The 19,284-nt window shown below is 44.4% G+C and overlaps 1 protein-coding gene across 13 annotated transcripts in view; it reads left to right on the top strand.

Annotated features, from left to right (window-relative positions):
• The window catches only part of PXK (PX domain containing serine/threonine kinase like), a 74,532-nt gene that overhangs the window by 23,224 nt on the left and 32,024 nt on the right, over positions 1-19,284 (top strand). For 11 of the 13 annotated variants that reach the window (XM_036331746.1, XM_036331745.1, XM_036331744.1 and 8 more), the window contains 3 exons: positions 755-805; positions 3,131-3,178; positions 12,752-12,938. In XM_036331746.1, coding sequence (XP_036187639.1) covers positions 755-805; positions 3,131-3,178; positions 12,752-12,938 — 286 coding nt within the window. The other 2 variants (XM_036331755.1, XM_036331748.1) reach the window with 2 other exon arrangements.

Genomic DNA, 19,284 nt, shown 5'->3' with positions numbered 1-19,284 from the left:
CTCTTAAAGCTGCTATGAACATTCGTGTACAAGTTTTTGTATGAATGTAAATTTTTGTTCCACTGGGCTAAATGCCTGGGGATGCAATTGTTGTGTTGTATGCTAGTTGCATGTTTAATTTTTTAGGAAACTGCCAAACTATGTTCATAGTGGCTGTACTATTTTACATTCGCATAGACAATATATGAGTGGTCCAGTTTCTCTATGTCCTAGCCAGCATTTGGTGTTATTATTTTTTGTTTCAGCCATTATAGGTGTAAAATGATATCTCATTGTGATCTTAATTTGCATTTGCTTGACAACTAGTAATCTTTAAGATATTTTCATGTGTTTATTTGCCCTCTGTATATCCTCTGGAAAATAATGTATATTCTGTTGTTGGATGGCGTCTTCTAAAATGCTAAGTCAGCTGTCGGTTGATGGTATTGTTGAGTTCCTCTGTATTTTTACTAGTCTTTTGTTTAGTTGTTCTATTAATTGCTGAGAGGGGGGTGTTGACATCTCCAACTATAATCGTGGATTTGTCAGTTTCTTCTTTCATTTCTCTTAGTTTTTGCTTCACATATTTTGCATTTCTGGTGTTTGGTGCATACACATTTAAAATTGCCATGTCTTGCTGGTAGATTACCCTTTTATCTTTACATAATGTCCCTGTCTGTCTCTAGTAATTTAGTCTATCTGATATTTTCACTTGTTTTTGATCTTCTGATTTGGATGTCTTATAAATGAGGCTTTTTTTTTTTTTTTTTTTTAGGAGTATATCATTCGGGTTCAAAGAGGAATTTCTGTAGAAAACAGCTGGCAGGTAAGCATTTGTGTGTGTGTGTGTGTGTGTGATTAGAAAAGTGTTTTAAACTTTTCAACAAAATTCTGACTGTGGCATCTAAAAATCAGGAAAAAATGGAAACACGCATAAATATAAATCACATTTCTTTTAGATATAAATCTTTAGCTTAAAAAAACTTTGTTATTGAAAGTATTCCATATGTCCCCTTTTCCCCCCAGTGACTCCCTCCAGCCTGCCCCTGGATCTTTAGCTTTTAGATGTATATTATAAAAGGCTTTTCTATTGCTAGTTATTTGGTTTAGTTTGTATATGATATTACCATGGAGAGTGTCTAGGACTTTGTTCTCTGGCTAGACCCAAAGTAGGATAGGCAAGTTACTTGTTTTGTTCCTAGTAGTTAAAACCTCATCCTGCAGGGTGGGGAAGTTAGGGTTCAGTCCACCAGGTGGGCAGGTGAGACAGTGCCCTGGACATTATACAGTTTGGACACTGCATTTCATGGACTCCCGAGTTCACTCATGGGCAGTTTCTAGTGCTGGTTCCCTCATGGTGTGGCTCTGTTTTCCTCAGTGGTGGCCTCAGAGAGAGAACTTCTTGCGTAGATCTAGAGGTCTTTCCAGTTGACTTGCAGAGGGTGGCTGACTTCTGTGTGGAGGCCATTTCTTCCCATCTCCCATCTTACCTTGTCCTTCACAGCCCAGCTTGACTCTTACCTCTGTTAAAGAACACAATTCAACAGAGTAAATTCGAAGTCCTCATTGGCTTTATTAAGTGGTTTGTGAACTGGGCAGCATCCCATCTAGCAACTAGAGAGGTGCTCCGATGAGATGTACAAAATAGGAAGTTCTTATAGGCACAAGGTGGCCGGGACTAAGTTAAAAGAATGGATTATTTCAGGCAAGGACACCTTTTCTTAGGCGAAGGCTGGGTCTTATCAGGCGGATTACCTCACCAATGTCGATCAGGCAGTTCCAGACTGAGTGATTTAAAATTCCACTCCTGGGCCTTGGCTCAGTTGGTTGTGTTGTCCCATACTCCAAGGTCACAGGTTTGATTCCCTAGACCTACTGAATTAAATTCTGGGTGGTAGGGTCCTAGGTGACCTCCAGGTAATTCTTCTGCACGTTAACATTTGAGAACCATCAGTAATGGTTGAAGTCAAACTATTCAACAGTAAAATAATTTCTTTCCCAGAGCCTGAAGAGCTAGTAGAATTTGGTGATGGCCTAATACAGCAATTTTCAACCGGTGTGCCACAAGAATTTTTAAAACATGCTATACCTGACTATTTAGTCAGGGGCACTAACTTATTTTTATTTTATTGATTTTATATATTTATTATTATTATTATTTTTATTTTTTAGGGGCACTGATTCTGACAATAGTCAATACATAGCCATCTGGTGTGAATGAATCAATATTACACCTTATTTTTTTTTGTCAGATCGGTAAAATATATATTTTTTGATGTGCCACAGAAATTTAGTAATTAGTTTATGTGTGCCATGAGATGAGAAAAGAACATCACTGGCCTAATCAATGGCATCGGCATAACTAAGAAAGAAGGTATAGACAATGGAAGCTGGACTGTCTGCTCACAGGGGACTGGGAACCTGGGAGAGGTGTGGGCTGTAGGCTCACTGCCTGCAGGTGTGGACCAGTCTCCAGCGTGGTGGGGTCTTAATTGGGGGACGTTTTATTCAGTCAAAGATGAAATGGCTTCAAAACTGTCCACCTCCTTAATTTTGATTTTATGTTCAGTAAAACTTTTTCTTTTTTTGGTAAATCATTAAGTCATCTTTCTAGGTGCCTGGTTGATAAGAAAGATATTTAAATGGTGATTTGCGCCCTGACCAGTTTGGCTCAGTGGATAGAGCGTCGCCCTGCGGACTGAGGGGTCCCAGGTTCGATTCCAGTCAAGGGCATGTACCTTGTTGAGGGCACATCCCCAGTGGGAGATGTGCAGGAGGTGGCTGATCGATGTTTCTCTCTCATCGGTGTTTCTAACTCTCTATCCTTCTCCCTTCCACTCTGTAAAAATTCAATAAAATACATTAAAAATTAAAAAAAGGAAATAAATGGTGATTTGCCCTGAAAAGATACATCCTTGCTGTCTCTTATCTGTTGGCATCCTGTTGGCGTCTTATGAGTTTGGCTGGCAGTATCCCATGGCCCAGCCGGCTCGGGCACACTGCTAGGCCTGTTTTCTGGGCCTGTCAAGTTAAGCAAGTTAAGGACCTTAGTGCCAGTGCCCAGGCTCTACGATGCCAATAAATACTAAATAAGAAAATGAAAAGAGATGGTCTTTGCTGAATTAAAACACCACTGTCTTGTCTCTTACAGATTATTAGGAGATACAGTGATTTTGATTTGCTGAACAACAGCCTGCAGGTAAGTCTTTTAAAACACTAACAACATACATTGCTTTCTTGAGATGTCTTAGAAACCAGTTGGAAATGGCAATTTCGGGAACAAGAAATTAGCAGGTTTCCCTGGCCAATGGAACAGATGTTGTGTGGCTTTAAAAATGAACTTTTGGGAACAAACGTGATTTACAATAGCGACCCTGTGACTGCGTACCTTTGGGCCACACTGCACCCTTTACCACAGCGATGGGAAGTGAGTTACCTCCTTTTCTCAGGGCTGGGAGCATGAAACGGATTGCTAGAGTTGTTCTCTTAGAGGTGGAGCTGGAGCTCCTTCAGATGCTTTCTCTGTACCAGGCTGCATGGTCAGCATTGCAGGTCAACGCTCAGTACTAACTAGAGACTTTTCGGTGTAACTTTTCCTCTTAAATCCATAGTTCTAAATCCCTTTGACGTAAATGTCCCTAACTTGGTGGCCATAATGGAAAGAGAGATGAGCTGCAAAGCCTTTGGAAACACAGTCAGTGCTGGTCCTGGAGGGGCTTTAGTGCGAAGGGAAATAGTGGCAATTCCACCATGTCTCCTCCTGGCAGATTGGTCTTCACGGGCCGTGGGTTACTGAACACCACTGGGCTGTGTCGTAGCTCAGATTGGACTGGTTACACAAAACCCTTTAAACCTGAGCCAGGGCGCTTGGCTTCTTACCAGCTCAGCTGGGAGGTGAAGGACTGCTCCCTTCTTTGGTGAGCTAGCCATCGTCACTTAGTCGGAGTGGCCTCTGGTCCTGTCCAGAAAGGACAGGACTGCTGGCTGGGAGGGAGCATAATGCCTCCTTTCCATCCAAAGGCCGTGTTGAAGCACGTGTCGCATCCACACTGTGACATTATTTACAACACTGCTGGAAGTATGACTGTCTTATTTGCCTTGCTGTAAGGTTGGCCTGAGTATCTGCAAGCCTTTTGTAATTGCCATATGGCCATGCACTTGACACATGTTGTCTTTTTAAATTTTAATTATAGCATAACCAATTTAAATCTCCTAATAGTATATTGGCAGAGATTGAATTCTCCTCGTAGATGGGTTTAGTTGGTTTCCTATATGGATTTTAATAGCATATTACTTGCTGTATGACAAAAAGCTGGGCCTGAATGACACTGTAGATAAGGCACCAACCAATGTGCAGTTCATTCCAGCGTGGATTGTCTCCCAACCCTTCTAGACAGCCCCACGGTGGGGTGAGCATTGGAGGGTTAACATTGAACCTACTTTGGGTCTTTACCTTTATGAACAAGTTTTAAGGAAGGGGGAGTCATCTTTGTACAGTATTATTCAGCCAGGGCTGAGTAAGAGTTGTGGGAGAAATATTTCTCAAATTGAAATTGCCCAGGCCCAGCCCCTAAGAATGGGGGTGGGGAAGAGGGTTTTATCTCCTATTTGGAGATACAAGGTTGAATGTCTGTGACATTTAATTATGGCCTTTTTAATATAATAGAGCTTTATTTTTTGCTTCAGTGTAATTTTCCCTTTTAAAATGGATACTTTCTACGTGCATCTTATTTTAAATGCAAATATTCATGTGTATTGATGTTGGCTTGTGTTGGGCAGGATATGGCCAGACAGCATTTCAAGTGGGAGGTTTTTCTGGATCCAAGTAAACAAACAGAAGAAAGTACATACAGCTTTTTGGCAACAAAATACTTTCAAAACAGCCTCTATAAAACAGACCCAGAGTATTCCAAAACCACAGACTAAAACTGTGACCATGATTTTCAGTGTCTGATTACCCTTCTGACAGATAATGAGTTCCTGCTGAAGAGAGAGAAATATAATATACACAGAGTTGTCTTGAGTTCAATAGGAAAAATGCCTGAGTGAAAAGAAAAGCAGGATGTAAAATTACACATGCAGAAGAATTTAATTACATGAAATGTTTAGAAAAAAGATTGGAAGGACATATGCCAAAATGTTAACCATGGTGAACCCAGGTGGTAGGATTATGGGTTATGTTTTTTTTTCTGGTTCTTTATACTGTTCTGTACTTTCAAAGTTCTCTATAAACAAGCACATGTAAACAAAAAAAACCCACAAAAAAACAAAACAGAACAAAAAACAGAAAAATGCTGCACTTCCCCACTTTATATAGTGAGCATATTTGTGGTAATAGTGAAGAAAAATCACCACCATATTTTAAAGTTAATATCAAGTTAGTGATCATCTAGGGCAGCAGTTTTCAACTGGTGGGCCACAAGAATTTTTTAAAAATATATTTTTATTTATTTCAGAGAGGAAGGGAGAAGGAGAGGGAAAGAGAGAGATAGAGAGAAACATTGATGTGAGAGAGAAACATCCATCAGTTGCCTCCTGCATGCAACCTGACCGGGGATGGAACCCACAACCTGGGCATGTGCCCTGACTGGGAACCACACCAGCAACCTTTTGGTGTATGGACGATGCTCAACCAACTGAGCCACGCTAGCCAGGGCTCCGCAAGAATTTTTAAAACATGCAATACCTGACAGTGTAGTCAAGGGCACTGACCTCTTTCCTCTTTGTCAAATTAAAAAGTGACAGCAGCCAACACAATAATAGCTATCTGATGTGAATGAATCAAAATTATACCTATTATTTTTTGGCAGATCGGCAAAAAATACGTTTTTTGTTGTGCCGCAGAATTTTTGTAATTAGTTTGTGTGCCATGAGATGGGAACAGTGGGAAATTGCTTATCTAGGAAGACAGCATACCAGAAGGAACAGGAATAAAGCAGGAGTTAAATGACAGGAACTGGGTGGGAACCCTCAGCCGTGGGAGGGGACCCAGGCTCTGTCCTTCCTCTCCCATCTCAGGTTCCTCTCCTCTCTTGGTCCTCACGCCCCCTCTGAACTGGAGGGTTGAACCAGCTGACTCCTCAGGTCTGTTGTAGCACAAAAGTTTGTTATTTGAATTTTACTGCCCATTGCTCACATAGGAGAGACTCCCCTTTATACGCTAAGGGGAGATTGGGACAAACGAAGGCGCTGCGGAGAGTGTAGCACTCTCTAGAATGTTCATGGAGATATGCTGTAACGCTTTGTGTGGATTTTTAAGATCTGACACCGGAAGTGAGAGATTAACATTCAGAGTCTGAAGGTTTTCCCTCCAGACTAAAGCTAGTTTTCTTGAAACTGTAATATAGTTTATCATATAATTTTGAGGCTTCTCCTAGCCCAGCATGGGACAGATTCTGGGTTTTAGACCCCATTTTATCCATCATCTCCCATGAGCATTGTCACTCTGTAGGTGTTATGAATGGAAATTTGCGGGACTTCTCTGCTGCCTTTCTTGTTCCCTTTCCGTTATACAAGGAACTCAAGAAGGAGGCCACAGGGCACGTTAAAGAGGAAAACAATGGAAAATGGGATGATGGGGGGTCAGGGTTTTGAGCCACCCAATGTGGAGGTTTCCAGGAAATTGCTGGCTTAGTGATTTTGTCACCAATGTTAGTGTCTCTCTCCCTCCCTTCTAATTAGTGGTGTTCTAAACTTTATATGCTGAGATTGGAAAGCATTTTAGAAATTCTAGGAGAAAACTGAAAAAGAAAATAAGTCTCTTAAATGCTAATCTTTTTTAAAAGACAAGATTTAAAAATAACACACACATTGCATAGTTTTAGTACTTTTAGGAATATTTATTGTGAGATCTTCCACTGGGGCAGGAAAACACCTCCAGTATGTCCAGCAGACTGACATAGCAGGGACACTGTGATCGCAGCTGCTGGCAAAGGACTCTGTTACCCGATGATTTAGAAGAGCTGATGGTTTGCCGGGCAGATCAATACATTTTCCTAAAGTGAAACGAAGCTTGAAAAATAGATTGGTTGAAGCTTGGAGGCCACAAAGTTTGAAATAGATACAGTATCAAATTCATTCTCACATCCCCACCATGAATGAAAAATAACCCTACTGAGGTTTGAATTGGATATGAGGTGTCTCTCCATTCTGAGATGTGGGATTCTCCTGGGTACACTGTTGGTCAGGTACCCAGTGCAGGCAAATGTGCTGATACCTGTTAATGGCATTTAAAAAAAGTCCTTGCTGTGTATATGATCAGCTTGATAAGCAAAAAGGGTTTCCTTTTCCTTTTTTTAATTGAAAAAAAGTAATAGTTGAGCAATGTAATAATTTCATAGTATAGAAATAAAAATTAATTGCCGAAACCGGTTTGGCTCAGTGGATAGAGCGTCGGCCTGTGGACTGAAAGGTCCCAGGTTCGATTCCGGTCAAGGGCATGTACCTGGGTTGCGGGCACATCCCCAGTGGGAGATGTGCAGGAGGCAGCTGATCGATGTTTCTCTCTCATCGATGTTTCTAATTTTCTATCTCTCTCCCTTCCTCTCTGTGAAAAATCAATAAAATATATTAAAAAAAAAAAGAAAGAAAGAAAGAAAAATTAATTGACTAACCCAGCCGTGGGCAAACTACGGCCTGCGGGCCGGATCCGGCCCGTTTGAAATGAATAAAACTAAAAAAAAACAACACCATACCCTTTTATGTAATGATGTTTACTTTGAATTTATATTAGTTCACACAAACACTCCATCCATGCTTTTGTTCCGGCCCTCCGGTCCAGTTTAAGAACCCATTGTGGCCCTCGAGTTAAAAAGTTTGCCCACCCCTGGACTAACCCACTCCCAGTGGTAGCCATTCTCAAGCAGGTGGTATGAGTCATTTTAGACATTTATTGAGCATATATATCGATATCCTGAGTGAGTACGCACACATGCACACACACACCAGATTATATTCTGCAACTTAATTTATTGAGAGTCTTTTTTTAAAAATATATTTTATTGATTTTCTACAGAGAGGAAGGGAGAGGGATAGAGAGCTAGAAACATCGATGAGAGAGAAACATCGATCAGCTGCCTCCTGCACACTCCTACTGGGAATGTGCCCGCAACCAAGGTACATGCCCTTGACCGGAACCGAACCCGGGACCCTTCAGTCCGCAGGCCGACTCTCTATCCACTGAGCCAAACCTGTCAGGGCTATTGAGAGTCTTAAAAAGAAAGAAATCAGTTGTGTTTTCAGTAATGTATTACCTTTGATTACCCTTCATTACTTAATGCTCCTGAAAACATAATAAAGTAACTGCTTAGATGTATACCTGCTGAGTGATGTGCTTTCTTCATTAGTGTGATTTTTATTCAGCTACTAAAGAAACTGCTCTTAGGTAAAGCCTCATTGTGTGAATAAGGAAAACACCTGCAGTGTGTGTCTTACCGGTAGTGAATTATGCCACAGTACAACATTCACTCTAAATGTGCCCTGCCGTACTTTCTTAGTTGGAGAAATAGGCAATTTGGAATTGTCAGGCAACCTTTTCATCTTGTCCAATATCAAGTTCAAGGTCTTCATTGTTATTTGAAAAATACAGAGTGGAACAGGCTAAGTTAGGTTTGCCCACATGGGTGGTTTAGGTTACAGCCTTGTCTGAATTCAGGACAGCCTTCTCTTTAGACCTTTCCCTCAGTCAGTACACATGCCACTTGCACTGCCCTAATGTAAGCACAAGTGTAGAATAGCACTGCTCTCTAAACGTGATTTTACTCATTCAATTAAGATATTAATCTGACGCTCCGTTTTTTAAGTTTGAAAAATAGACTTTAAAGTTTTAAATGATCTGGAAAATGGTAGTATGTTGAGCACCTGTATTTATTTTTCTCCTCTCCCAAAGCCACCCTTAAACAGTAAACTGTCTGATACACACACACACACACACACACACACACACACACACACACACACCTCAAGGACAAATAGGAGAGGAGAAAACTACAACAAAACATTTGAAACTGAAAATCCAGTGGATGAGAACTAACCAATTAATCAGGTATGGGAAGGCAGAATTCTGACATGGGGGGTGAATTACCCCACTGGGTCCAATTTACACAGAACCTCCACAAGTTTTAGCAGTTGACACTACAGGTGCTGCCTCCGGTGTGGGCCAAGGTCAAGCTAGAATCAGGAGTTGAAAGTATGTTTAAGAAGCGGTCAGGTCCCCAAATCTTCCCTATCTGAGCAACTTACACCTGCCCTTCTCGCTCCAGCAGAAAACGGGAAGTTTATTCCCAGGAGAGGTCAGAACAGTTTTGGACTGGAGACTGTAGGCACAGCTGAAAATATTTACATAGTAAACAGGTGCAGGGACCCCAGCACCCAACCCCCCTCCGCTCCCAGCCTTCTTCTTCCTCTCGGCTCCCAGAATACTGGCACTTACACCTTCTGTGTAGGAGGCTGGAAGATTCTTCTGAGGGGTCTGCCCAGCCTAAGAGGAAAGAGCTAAAGACTCAGACTAAACACTAAGGTCACACGTTCTCCCAGTGAAACAGCTGAGTGAGGTCATGTGCTACAGTAAAGCCCACAGCAGACAAGCCAGCCCCTCACCCAGAGCTTCAAGTCAGCTTTGGGTGCCCCCTCTTAAATATGAGCAGACACTTTTAACATGAAAGATAACAACCAAATCAAACAGGAAAAAAAATAAAAAAGAATAAGGAAGCAGAATATATGCAGTAAGAAGAACATTTCAGCCCTAGCCAGTTTGGCTCAGTGGATAGAGCGTTTGCCTACGGACTGAAGGGTCCCAGGTTCGATTTTGGTCTAGGGCACATGCCCAGGTTGCGGGCTCGACCCCCAATCGGGGGCCTGCAAAAGGCAGCCAATCATTGTAGGAGGCAGCTGATCAATGATTCTCATCATTGATGTTTCTATCTGTCTCTCCCTCTCCCTTCCTCTCTGGAATCAATAAAAAATATATATTAAAAAAGAAGAAGGCCCTGGCCGGTTTGGCTCAGTGGATGGAGCGTCAGCCTGCTGACTGAGAGGTCCCAGGTTCGATTTCGGTCAAGGGCATGTACCTTGCTTGTGGGCACATCTCCAGTAGGAGGTGTGCAGGAGGCAGCTGATCTATGTTTCTCTACCATCGATGTTTCTAACTCTCTATCCCTCTCCCTTCCTCTCTGTAAAAAAATCAATAAAATATATTTTTTTTTAAAAAAAGAAGAAGAACATTCAGGCATTTCAGAAAAATTCTTTTATAATTTCAGAGAGATAAGAAATTGTTTTACATTCAGGATGCTATTTGGGGACAGGGAGAAAAGAGTGCTTAAAAATAAAAACGATAATAGTAGAAATTAAAACTCTTTAGAAGGGCTGAAAAATAAAGGCAATATCCCAGAAAACTTTTTCAGTAGTAAAAAAAAAAAAAAAAAAGGTTAACAAAAGTGGAAAATAGGAGAAAAAAGATAAGAATAGAGGATTAGCCCAGAAGGTCCAATATTGGAAAACAGGAATTCCGAGGAAGGAAAGCAAAGGGCATGGAGGGGAAGAAGTAATGCCGTGATACAGGAAGACACCAAAGAATGTAAGAGTATTAACGGTGTTGGTTTCTAAAAGGAAAGGGCCGAGCACTCGGCAGAAGATGAAGGTAGGCCCACATGAAGGCGCATGGAATTCACAAACCGAAGTCAAAGAGACAATCCTAAAAGCTCACACAGAGAGGGAAAAACAAAACAGAATCTGGAATTTAGCAGCACCAGAAACCAGAAGACAATTGTTATGCAAGGAGGTCAGACCTCAGCGTACTGCTTGCCGATTCCGAAGAAATAACCCAGAGGACTGACTGGCTGTGAAAGACATGGGTTTGTGAGGACTTGCATGCGCCCCCGTGGTGGCTGGCTGGCTGGTGAGGTTTCCTGCAGCACAGGCTTTCTCAGCACCGGGCACTACAGAGGAAGAAAACAAAGCACACGGGACACGGGGCCGGGGGCAGGCAGGTTGGAGGGGGGGGTGGCCCTAGCTGTTTCTCTGCGTAGTTTACCGTCCAGGTTCACATATAGAAGCAGTTTCTTTTGGCCATGTCTTGACCAAGCAGCTGGCCAGGCTCCCGGGCCAGTCCCACAGCACTAACCCACTGTATTCCCACAGGGTGCAGGGGGAGTTGGAGCTTGGGAAAGGGCCCATGTTCTCACGTACCAGACAACAATAAAGTTTTCTTTAATCATTGACAGAATTACATATGTCCCCCCACTTACCCCTTCTTTGCCCCTCTCCACTCAGCCCCCTGCCCCACCCCAGGCCTTCATCACACTATTGTCTATGTCCACGGGCTATACATAAACAGTATGCATGTAAGCTTTTTAATTAATTTCTTCCCATCCCCTCCTCCCCCTCCTCTATGAGATCTTTCAGTCTGTTCTACGCATCAATAAAGTAATGCTTAGGCCGCCGTGGCTCAGTGGTTGAGCATCAACCTATGAACCAGGAGGTTGTGGTTCGTTTTCCGATCGGGGCATATGCCCGGGTTGCAGGCTCAATCCCCAGTGTGGGGCATGCAGGAAGGAGGCAGCCGATCAATGATTCTCTCTCATCATTGATGTTTCTCTTTCTCTCTCTTCCTTCATCTCTGAAATCAATAATAATAATAATATATATTTTAAAATTGTTCTCTTTGAAAAAAGTAAAAAGAAGGAAGTAATGCTTAAAAATTCTGAAGAAAAAATATTTTCAACGTAGAATTCCACATCAAGACTTGCTATCAGTCCAGTGTGAGGGTAGAGGAAAGACAGATTTAGACACACAAGTTTTCAAAAACTTGTCCCCCTTTTGGGAAGTCTACAGAGGATATCTCCACCGAAAATCGGGAATAGCTAAGAAGAAGGGTGGCTGTGGGAAGGGGGTCTGCAGGAGGGAGGCGCATGTGCCTCCAGCACGGTGGTGAAGGGAGGGCCCGGATGCCAGCTCTGCAGGAGGTGTGGGACCGTCAGTCCTGCCCGGAGCAGGTTGGTGGGTTCTGGAAGGTACTTCTCGGAGAGGAAATCGATGCATCTCTGTATGTGAATGTGTTGAGAAAAGGCATAGCCAGAGAGTTCGAAGTTGAATAGAAAACCAAGAAATAGAAAGGAAGCATGTTAGCATAGGAGGCATGGCATTTGGGCTCCGTTGTGAATAGCATTACCTAATGTAAACATGAGAACTGCACTCTAGCGTTGTATCTGTACTGGAAGGATTAGGAACAGGGTGTGTGTTGCGGGGGGCGGGGGGGGGCACGGGGGGGGGGGCACGTGGGGGTGAGGTCAGGATAGTGAAAGAACTTAATCCTCATTTTCCATGATAAGAAACATAGATAATTCCTAAAAATGAAAAATTAAGACGTAACAATCTCAACATTCCCCAATGCCAAACGATTGGCTGAAAGAATTGAACATGGCTGTCTCTGGGGTTTGGGAAACGGATATGTCATCTGGTGTTGAGGGTGGTAGGGGGGATGTCATGAGACTGAATAATAATACAAGAACTATTTGACTCTTGAAATTACATTCATATGTAAGGTTGATAAAAAGAAAAACACTTTTTAAAAATCAAGTTTTATAGTTGCTCTGCTTAATGCAATATTTTATGAATTCTAAGATGCATAGATTTTTCACATTTTCATATCACTAAAATTAGGATGCATCTTAACATCTGTGGTGTCTTAGACTTAATGCAATACAATGGCTCAGGATTCTGGTATTATGTCTTATTTGGGAATGACCTGCGTATAATCCTTTTTTCTTAATTAAAGATTGCAGGCCTAAGTCTACCTCTTCCTCCCAAGAAATTGATTGGTAACATGGATCGTGAATTCATAGCCGAGAGGCAGAAAGGTCTCCAGAACTATCTCAACGTTATCACCACAAATCACATCTTGTCTAATTGTGAGCTGGTTAAGAAATTTTTAGATCCAAACAACTATTCCGCAAACTACACTGGTAAGCAGAGGGATCTGTGCTTTGCTAGAGATAAAACATGTGGGAGGAACTCTATTTCCAAATGGGAGGATGTGTGTATTTGTTATAGGGCACTATTCATCTACTAATTCTTGCCTGATTGTAATTTACTGAAATGTATAAAAAGAAGATAGTTACTTCTAACATGTTTGTAATGTCTGCACAGAAAAATCTGGAAGAGAAGTTATTGTGTCTTTGTCCTTACAGTCTTGTCTTTGTTAATTTCCCTGACAGACTAGAGAGTAAAGAAGCCATGGTAATCTATACAGTGATCAATTGATTTGTATTTGGGTCCATTTTGTATTTATAGCTATACAGTGTGTCTGGTTTTTCTCAGAATTACTTAACAAAACAGTGGTTCAGAAGAGTCCTCCCTGTGTTCCCAGTCGTTCACCAAGATCGACTCAGTGCAGAGCATAAGGAGGAGATCCCTCCCCTGGACCAGGTGGCAGCCAGGGACCGAGGTGGGAAGGGTACCGATTCCACACAAAGCTGACATCACTAACCTAAGCCTGGCGTCCGCCCAATGGGTGGTTAAGTATTAAATTCATCCTGGCGTGGCCTTGAAGAGACCAATGGAAATCATTGTAGAACTGAGCTAAGATTAGAATTCAGATGACTTGTTAGAGCTAAATCATGCTTAGAGTCTAAGTGGAACTCTGGGTGTTAATAATAGATTGCTTACATGCTACTTTTTGGGTACTCAGAACACTAGTTTTGAAGCAATTTGAGGGGGGGCACCTTTGTTCCTGTTTCAGAGAGAGGGAAGTAGAGGCCTGCTTGTCAGGAACCAAGCTTTTCTGCACAACAGACCCACTGGGGAGCCTCACAGAACCTGACTCCCAGCTGTACTTGGCAGGGAAGCTCGTGGTGGTGTTTTTATCGATTTTAGAGAGAAATAGGAAGGGAGGGAAGGAGGGGGTGGGAGAGTTGGGGGGACGGGGGGAGAGAGAGAGGGGGGCGGGGAGAGAGATTAGTTTGTTGTTCCCCTTATTTATGCATTCATTGGTTGATTCTTGTATGTGCCTGCCTAGGGATCAAACCCGCAACCTTAGCACATTAGGACGATGCTCTAACCGGCTGAGCTCCCAACCAGGCAGGCTCATGGTTTTTAAATCTCCCTAAGAGATTCCTCTATGCAGCTCAGTTTGAAGACCACAGCCCTTGGGCCTTACTACTCACAGCGTGGCCTTTGGGTGAGCAGCACTAACGTTATTGGGAGCGTGTCGGAAGGCAGAATTCAGGCCCCATCCCAGACCTGCTGCTGATCAGGGTCTGAGTTTCACAAGGTCCCTGGTGATTGCATGAGCATTGAAGTTTGAGGTTCCTCACCCTAGAATGTGCCTGCCATCTTCTAACACAAGATGAGCAAGAAAAACGCCTTTGCAGAACACACAGAAATGAAGGAAAGTTTATTTCAAATTCCCGTTGACTGCAGCTTGCAGATCTGACATTGAGTTGTTAACGAGGCTTCCATTCACGCCCCGCTGGTTTTTGGATCACGCAGGAGAAGCCTCACAGGACACAGCTCGCACCCCTCGCAGTAGCATCGCTCATGGCTTTCATTCCGCTGTGCTGCACCTCAGTTGTTCCCCAGACCGTCAGAGCGTGGGCCGTCTGGATGGACTGTTACCCAGTCGGCCCCAACCCAGCCCTGCTCATCGGTTTGTCCCCCTTGTTTCCTGCTAGTGTCAGGGCCACATCGAGGTGCAGTGCCCACACGATGGTGCTGTGCATTCCGAGCCTGGCCTCCACTAGGCCTGTGCGGCTGCTGGGGGCAGGCTGGGTGCTGCGGGCGCAGGCGAGGAATACACTCCCCCTGCTCTCTGGGAGCTTGTATCAGAAGAACATCGAGTCACCTGGAGCCAGAGCTGGAAGGGATCTTAGTGCAGGCACATCAAGACCCACCCTCTCATTTTCTAGATGAGAGGCCCCGAGAGGGAAGGCCTTGCCTAGGGTGGCACATTTGCATGACTGTATGAGTACAGTGTTCGGTGTTTTCCGATTAAAATGCTGCTTAGCCTAGCTGGGTTGGCTCAGCGGATAGAGCATCGGCCTGCAGACTGAAGGGTCCCAGGTTCCATTCTGGGCAAGGGCACATGCCTGGGTTGCGGGCTCGATCCCAGTAGGGGCCATGTAAGAGGCAGCTGATCAAGGACTCTCTCTCATCATTGATGTTTCTATCTCTCTCCCTCTCCCTTTATCCCTGAAATCAATACAAATATATAAAAATAAGTAAATAAATAAAACACTTTTCAGACCTGGAAGGTGGTCTGATCCCTATATCTCCTTCTGCTGTACCTCTGTCGTGCTGCCAGTGTCCTTGACCTTGTCTCCCTTCCCCCACCCAGCAAGGTGCACAGTCAGGAGTCCAAAGCAGGGGGACAAGAAGGCCACTAGGGACTCCCTCAGGACCCAAACACTCCACGGGCTGCCACGATGAGAGGACACATCCCTGTGATAGAGCCGTAGCGGATAGTGGCTGTTTTCAGAGAAATGCTGATCTGTTTCTCCCTTTAAGTGAAATGTCCAAACTTGTCTTGCTTTGGGGCTGACTCACCAGTAGTCTCAGGAAGCGATGCCCAGGCGCCCAGCCTCCTCCTCTGAGCCATTCATTCCCCAGCAAGCCGGGCGGACATGTCCAGGCTTCCCCAAACCAGTGCGGCTCATCGCCCTCTGGGGGCTTGTGAGGTGTTCATTTGAATTAGACAGTCTAATTGAGGATCAGCTGTTGTACAGGGAAAACAAGCATCTCCCGGTCATGAGGGGTTGTGTGGACACACGCACACACACACACACAGTCCGCCTTATCTGATTAACAAGGCACTTCTGTCATGTAAAAGCCTCACTGCGCTGTAGCCATCTTCCCACCTCAAACCTCAGACTCCCTCAGAGTAAGGGGGGGTTCAGTGTCCACACAGAAGTCAGTTGGACCAGAAACCAGGAGGCCTGGCTCCTAGTCCCAGCTTGGTCGGCAGCAGCATTTCCGCTCTGGCTTCAGGGTCCAGGCCTATAAAACAAGAGTTCGAGAGGGGTTTGAAGGAGTGTTGACGCTCCCTCTGGTCTTAACGCCCCAGGAATCCCTCAACAGCGTGATAGTGGTGGGCTCCAGGATAAAAGGAGGGAAGGAGAGGTTGGGGGTGGGGTTACCTTCAGAACAAGGCAGGATGAGTTGGGGAAGCTGTTGGATGTGCAGGCCTCTGCAGCACCACTTCCTGTGGTAGATTGGGGACCTGGAGCCCAGCTGCAGGACTTGGGGGGGCGGGGGCGTCAGTGTTTGTTTCCTGTAGTCACCCCGAGGGGCTGGGATCTGGGAGCTAAAGACTGCACACATGGGGGCAGCTGGTACCTTCCGAGCTGAGAGGTCTGAGCTCTGTGGGAAGCTCAGGATGGACTTGAAGGCTTTGCTCTGTGTTTCCTCTCCAGGGAGTGTTTATCTGCATTTACTGAGCCTGCATCCCCCCCCCCCCCCCCCCCCGTGTCTATCAGTGCTACAGAAATAGAGGCCAGATGCCGTTCTTTTCATGGCTTTCATGTTCTAAGAGGAAAGAGCATCCACACCCATTGAACATGTTTGGAACCCTTAGTTCCCACAGCATGAAACACCTATTGAACACCTACTGTGTGCCAGATGCTAGGAATAGGAAGGAATAGTCTCTCTCCCACCCCACCCCCACCCCCTGCAGGGAGAGGACTATGGCAGGGTAAACAGGGGCAGCACCTTGGAGGGGGTGTTGGAGAGGGTGTAGGATTGCTGACAATTTATTTATTTTTTATTTTTTATTATTTTTTTAAATCCTCACTCGAAGATATTTTTCCATTGATTTTTAGTGAGAGGGAAAGACAGACAGAAATATCGACGTGTGAGAAGCACATTGATTGGTTGGCTCCTGCATGAGCCCCGACCAGGGCCCAGGCTGGTTGCAGATGATTTAGATCTGAAGATGGAGGAAGGCTTCCCAGAAGAGCTGATACCTTCAAGGAGGGAGATCTGGGGGCGGGGGGGAGGGAGGGGGTGTTGAAGTCAGGCAGGTCCAGAGGCAGGAGCAGGAGCAGAGCTCCAGGGGAGAGAGGCATTTCCATATGGCTTTACCCAGACTAAGGTGTGTCCTTCCTGCTGACGTTTCTGGTCTGGTAGAAGAGAGTCGCCCTAATACAGGGCAGCGTGTGAGTGAAAGGAGAGGGACAGATGCAGCACTGGGAGTGTGCCGGGAGGGAGGGAGGGCTTCTGGCTAAGGGAGCAGCAAATTTGGGCTGAGCCTCAAAGGCTAGATGAGCAAGAATGGAAAATGCTGAGGGGTGGGGCCAAGCCAGTCTGCAGGGGCTGAGGGAGGCAGATCTCAGCGAGAAGCATGGGAGGCACCCCTGTGTGGGAGCCAGAGCCAGAGCCAGAGCCAGGTTGTGTGCTGGGTTGAGAAGCTTGGTCTTGACTTGGTAGGAGATGAGGTGCCAATGAAGGCTTCTAAGCTGAGGAATAGGTTCTTAGGATTGACGTGTGTGGCTGAGTCTGGGGTGGGGGGATTAAAATTGGGAGCATAGAAGTCACGTCATTTACTTGACAGTAAGTCATAGTGTAGTGGAAAGGAAATGTCCTCTCTACAGGTCCCTGGCCCCTAAGGTATAAAAGCTATGTCCCAGTCCTCAGCGTGTCAGTAACAAAGCTAGCACATTCCACTTATTCACAGCTATTACCCGGTGTCGACAACACTGTACACTGCACGGTGACACACAGTAAATATCGCCGACTAATGAGTCCCTGTTAGTTTTGAACAGGCTGTCCTTCACAGTCTCTTACAACGACATGGTACCGCATCTGGAAAGTTATTTTTCATGATCTCTCTCAAAGTTGATATGAATGATTTTCACTTAAAAGAAATTCCTTTTAAGTTTGTTTACACTCACATTATTTTGTAAATACTAAAAACATATTGTATCAACACTAATGATGGAGGAGGTCCGGAGTTCCCAGTGCTGATACTGAAAGCGTATATGCTTCTGTCAACCCAGCCCCTCCAAATGGTTTATGTATCACGTGGAGTAGTTAGAACCGAGGTAAATGGAGTCAGTTTGTATTTGGTCCTCACATCTCTTCTGTGTGGATGGACTGACACTTTACGTGTTGAGTCAGTAAACAAATAGCTAGTGGGTTTTCTTCCCTGAACCTCCTAACTCGGCATGTACTGTAAAGTTCATCCAGATGATAATGTGTGCCCGAGAGGCAGGGGAAGCCAGACCAGGTAACTTTGACATATGGAGAGCCTTTCTGCCAATCCCCATGCCTCTGCCTGGACTGTAATTAATGCGAGGCAGAGGTGCAGTCCACAGTGCATCTGCATGATTTCTTTGCTTTCAAGGATCAGGAGTGGCTCATTTACTCACTGAATTGAGGAGAAATAGCAAATTACAGATGTTGCTTTTAAAAAATATATATATTTTATTGATTTTTTACAGAGAGGAAGGGAGAGGGATAGAGAGTTAGAAACATCGATGAGAGAGAAACATCGATCAGCTACCTCCTGCACACCTCCTACTGGGGATGTGCCCACAACCAAGGTACATGACCTTGACCGGAATCGAACCTGGGAACCTTGAGTCCACAGGCTGACGCTCTGTCCACGGGGCCAAACCGGTCAGGGCACAGATGTTGCTTTTTGTAGGAACTACCAAGGAACAGTTACCCTGATAATTTCTTAACTTGGTGAACTTCAAAGAACTTCCTCTTCTCATTGTCTTCTTAAAAGGAGCAGACATTCTCATGATAGCCGAACACAAAAGGAATGGACTTTTTCCAGTAAACAGGCAGACCACACTTCCCACAATAGGACTGTGTTGCTGCTGTACGTAGACGGCTTTCTAAAACACTGGCTTTTTCCCCCCCCAGGATATATTTAAGGCTAATCGCTTCTTTGTTGGTGAAAGCTGTAATTCCACAAGGAATGGAGATGGGATGGATATCACTTGGAGCAGCACTGAGTACTCTTCCAGGCTGACCTGAGAACTCATTTTGAATTTTGTGCGTGGGGTGGGGCCTGGTGCATATATTGAATTTTTGGCGTATACCAGCTAGTTTGCAAACTCTTTTTTTCTTTAATAAACCTTTTACTTTGAAAGAATTGTAGATTTACAGAAGAATGGCAGTGATAGTACAGAGTTTCTATGTAACCCTCACCAGTTTCCCCCGATGTCACATCTTACATAACCGTGGCACGTTTACCAAAACTAGGAAATTAACTTTGGTACTTTGTGACTACAGATTTTATTCAGATTTCACTAATTTTCCCAATAATGTCCTTTTTCTGTTCCAGATCCAGTCTAGAATCCCACATTG

Source organism: Myotis myotis, unplaced genomic scaffold (genome assembly GCF_014108235.1).
Source record: "Myotis myotis isolate mMyoMyo1 unplaced genomic scaffold, mMyoMyo1.p scaffold_m19_p_13, whole genome shotgun sequence".
NCBI classification, from domain to species: Eukaryota; Metazoa; Chordata; class Mammalia; order Chiroptera; family Vespertilionidae; genus Myotis; species Myotis myotis.
This window is presented reverse-complemented; position numbering and strand designations above follow the sequence as displayed.